This window comes from Neopelma chrysocephalum, unplaced genomic scaffold, assembly GCF_003984885.1.
Source record: "Neopelma chrysocephalum unplaced genomic scaffold, ASM398488v2 Primary Assembly neopelma1_94282, whole genome shotgun sequence".
Taxonomy (NCBI): Eukaryota; Metazoa; Chordata; class Aves; order Passeriformes; family Pipridae; genus Neopelma; species Neopelma chrysocephalum.
In genome coordinates, this window is record NW_020922990.1 from 4904 (window position 1) to 8855 (window position 3952).

Sequence of the window (3952 nt, forward strand, 5' to 3'; positions counted from 1 at the left end):
CAGGGATCCAAGGGCAGCCACAGCTTCTCTGGGAATTCCATCCCTGCCCCTCCCCACCCTCCCAGGGAAGGATTTCTCTCCGGTCTCCCTTCTAACCCTGTTTAAAAACCATTGTCCCTTGTCCTGTCCCTCCAGGCCCATATCAAAAGTCCCTCTCCCTCCTTTTTCTAAGCCCCCTTCCCTGGTGAGGTGTCTTCAGCTCCTCCCAGGACCTGTGTGTGTCTGTATCTATCTTGTATCTGTCTATATTTCTAGACAGGATATATTTTAATACATTTCTATCCATAGATTTATACCTAGATATTTATACACTGTAAATATTAATGCACACCTATCTACACAATGATGTTAACTTTGTGTCCAGACCTACCCCTTCCCCTCTGTAACCTTTTTGGGGGGTTTATTCCTCGGGATTTCCAGGGTCTCAGTTTCAGTGGAGCGGATCTTTCCCACCTGGATCTTTGTTAAATCAACTTCAAGATGGCCAATCTGAGCCGCTGCAACCTGGCCCGTGCCAACCTGTGCTGTGCCAGCCTGGAGAGGGCTGACCTGTCAGGCTCTGTGCTGGATGGAAGAGCTGCTGCAGCTTGGGAGGGCTGGGCTTGTGTTAACAGAGAGGAGCTGGAACAAACAGAGCGGTGTAAAACATCGAGTTCTTAAATATATTCTAGAGTTGTTCTGGTTCCCAAAGCTTTTACACTTCCTCACAGTAATGATTTAATGGGATTGACTCCCAAAGCAGAAATTAAAAGTGTCTTCTTGATTGTCTTTGGTGTTGTTCTTCCGGCTCTCACTGACTCCTGTCTGTGCCAGTGTGCCAACCTGCCAGGGGTGAAGATGCTGCGCTCCAATGCAGAGGGAGCGTCCCTGAAAGGCTGCAACTTTGAGGACCCATCAGGCCTTAAAGATAATCTGGAAGGTAAGAAGCTTTTGCCTTGTGAATCTGTGCCAACTGAAGCCTGTGTTTGTGCATTTCTATGGCCCGGAAAAGGTCCAGCTGTGGTTTGTCCAACCCTGAGAAGGGCCCACAAGGGCTGCACTGAGTCTGTGACCATCTCAGCCCAAAATCCCCTTGTCCTCCTCCAACTCAAAAAGCTCTGAGGCAGCACCAGTGTGGAGCTGCTGTGTTTCTGACTGTTTTTCCTCACAGAACTCCTTTTTGTGTGTGTTCCAGGTGCCAACCTGAAAGGAGTGGCCATGGAGGGCAGTCAGATGACAGGAATTAACCTCCGAGTTGCAACGCTGAGAAACGCCAAACTAAAGAACTGTAACCTCGGGGGAGCAACGTTGGCAGGAACTGATTTGGAAGTGAGTTGGGATTCATTTTCCATCCTATTCCTTTCTATCCTGTAGTCAGCTGGTAACTTGGGGGATTGCTGGCTTTTGGCTGAGCTCTCCAGCTTCAGAGTACAATGGAGTTCAGGTAAATGGACTTCTTTTAATCCCCTCCCCCCAAATAGCTTTGACCCCCCCAATGCCCCCAAGACCCTTTTAACTCCCCCAAATGCACCCAAAGCCCCCCAAACCCCCCCAAATCTCCCCCAGCCCCCCCCCTCATATCCCTTCCAATCCCCCCCCAAAGAGGGATCACCCGGCACCCTGGGACAGGAACACAGTGGGCTGTACTGAGGGCACTGGGCTGTACTGGGAGGGCACTGGGGGGCTCAGGTGTCCCAAGACATCGTGGCCCAGCTCTAGGAGAGAGCTGGGGAGCAGTGAGGAGGTACTGGTCTGTCCTGGTTTGTACTCCTCAATCCCCAAAGCCCCTCCCCAGCTCCCCCAGGACCCTCCCGCACCCCAAAGCCCCCCAGGCCACCCCAGGCCCCTGAGTTGGTCCTGCTGCCCCTTGAGCATCTGCAGCTGCTGCAGAACCAGGCATTTCATCAGCAAATGTGCAGGTGACACCAAGCTGGGGGTGTGTTGATGTGCTGGAAGGCAGGAGGGCTCTGCAGCACAAGTGGTGGGAGGAGAGGCTGAGGGAGCTGGGGTTGTTGAGGCTGGAGAAGAGGAGGCTCGGGAGACCTCCTCGCTCTCTGCAACTACCTGCAAGGAGGTTGTAGCCAGGTGAGGGTCAGGCTCTTGTGCCAGGAAGCAGCAGTAGGAAAAGAGGGCTTGGTCTCCAGAGCTTGACTCACCACAGACTTTGCAGGGAAATCTGTACTGGCAGCCCAAGTATGTCACGATCCCCCTGCGTTCCCCCCAGGATATTTGGGGCGAGTTCCCCCTTCCTGGGCACCCGTGGTATGGGGGGTGATTGTTCTTCTGCTGTTGCTGTTGCTGCTCCGCCCCATCCCTGCTCTTCTTGCCGCTGTCAGGTGAGCAGAGCGGCCACGATGGGAAAGGGGCAAGAGAAGCAACCCAGGAGCCTGAAACGGGGGAGCGGACAAGGGGAAGCCTGGACAGTGGGGACCTCTGGGATCCCCGGGACAACAAAGTGGAGAATGTGGAGAGGAGGCATGTCTGGGAATGTGGAACCCCTAAGGCGAGAGTCAGAGGAGAAGGGGACCCTTGGGACCCCCAACACTCCCAGCATCCCTAAGTGGGACCCCCAGCAGCCGGACAGGAGAGACCTTCTGACACCAAGAGGGGAGATATGAAAGATGGGTAATTTCTGGGAGAGATTTTTTGGGCTAAGCTTCGTATTTTTAGCTGAAATTCAACATTTTGCAGTTTTGGGGGCTAAGGGTCTTCTTGCTATTTCTGAGGCTTTTTTACCTGAATCTCGGTGGTTTAGGTTTTTCTGGGCTGACTCTTGGTGTTTTGGAGGTTTTTATGGTCACAGGATGCCTGGTGAGTTCTACAGATGGACTTGGGCAAGAGGAACCCCCAAGCCAACGCGCTCAGCCCTTGTTTTCTCCCCCATCAGGATTTGTCCTTCCCAAAGCTTGGGCGGATGGAGGAGGAGGCTGCGAGGAAGAGGAAGATGCCTTGGGCCCCCCAGGCAGGTGAGGAGGAAGTCAGTGGCCCTTTGGGCCGGTGTTGTGCTGGCTCTGGAAGCCGAGCATGGCCCCCGGCTGCAGGACAACCCCGCTGCCGCCGCCGTCCTGCCGGGGCCGGAGTTGGGGACATGTCCTTGGCCTTCCCTGTGGGCCAGAGGCAAATCCCCTCCCTGTTCTTCTTGCTTCCTGCCCCAGGCCCCGAGCTGAGGATGGAGAGCCCAGAGGACAAATCCCCCCAGCAGAAGCTGGTGGGAGAGGCCATTTTGAAGGGCTCCACAGCGCAGGAAGGCAGCGGGGAGGAAAAGGGCCGGAGATCCCTGCGGAGGAGGGGCTCCAGAGCCAGCCCAGGGTGCTCTGAGGAGGAAAGACCCAGTGCGTGCCAGGAAGGCAGCCAGAGCTTGAGGCGGAGCTCCGACCTGGTGGTCCCTGAGCAGCCTCCCAGCTTGGAGAAGCCCTTCAGATGCTTGGAATGTGGAAAGAGCTTCAGGAAGTGCACCAAACTCCTCACCCACCAGCACATCCACACTGGGGAACGGTCCTACACGTGTAGGGAATGTGGGAAAAGCTTCAGGGACAACTCTTACCTTTTCAAGCACCAGCGCATCCACACTGGGGAACGGCCCTACATGTGTAGACAGTGTGGGAAGAGCTTCAGGTACAGCAGCAATCTCCGCAACCACCAGCAGATCCACACTAGGGAAACTAGGGAACGGCCCTACAAGTGTGGGGAATGTAGGAAGAGCTTCAGGAACAACTCCCACCTCTACAGACACCAGCACATCCACACTGGGGAATGGCACTACAAGTGTGGGGAGTGTGGGAAGAGCTTCACCAAGAGCTCTAACTTGACCAGTCACCAACAGACCCACCGGTAAGGGAAGCCCTACCAGTGCCCCGACTGCGGGAAGAACTTCAGCGGCTACTTCCACCCTGAATGAACCCCTTGATGGTGAGGCAACCCCTGGAGTCCAGTGACTGTCAGTCCATCCCTTTCGACCACAAAGGGCCAGTCT

At 55.1% G+C, this 3952-nt stretch overlaps 1 protein-coding gene across 1 annotated transcript; it reads left to right on the forward strand.

Annotated features, from left to right (window-relative positions):
* Positions 1-534: 534 nt before the first annotated feature.
* LOC113980460 (BTB/POZ domain-containing protein KCTD9-like) lies at positions 535-1353 on the forward strand. The gene is made up of 2 exons (XM_027707672.1): positions 535-919; positions 1175-1353. The coding sequence occupies exons 1-2, from the start codon at positions 721-723 to the stop codon at positions 1351-1353; spliced, it is 378 nt and encodes a 125-aa protein (XP_027563473.1). The 5' UTR covers positions 535-720.
* Positions 1354-3952: the final 2599 nt, after the last annotated feature.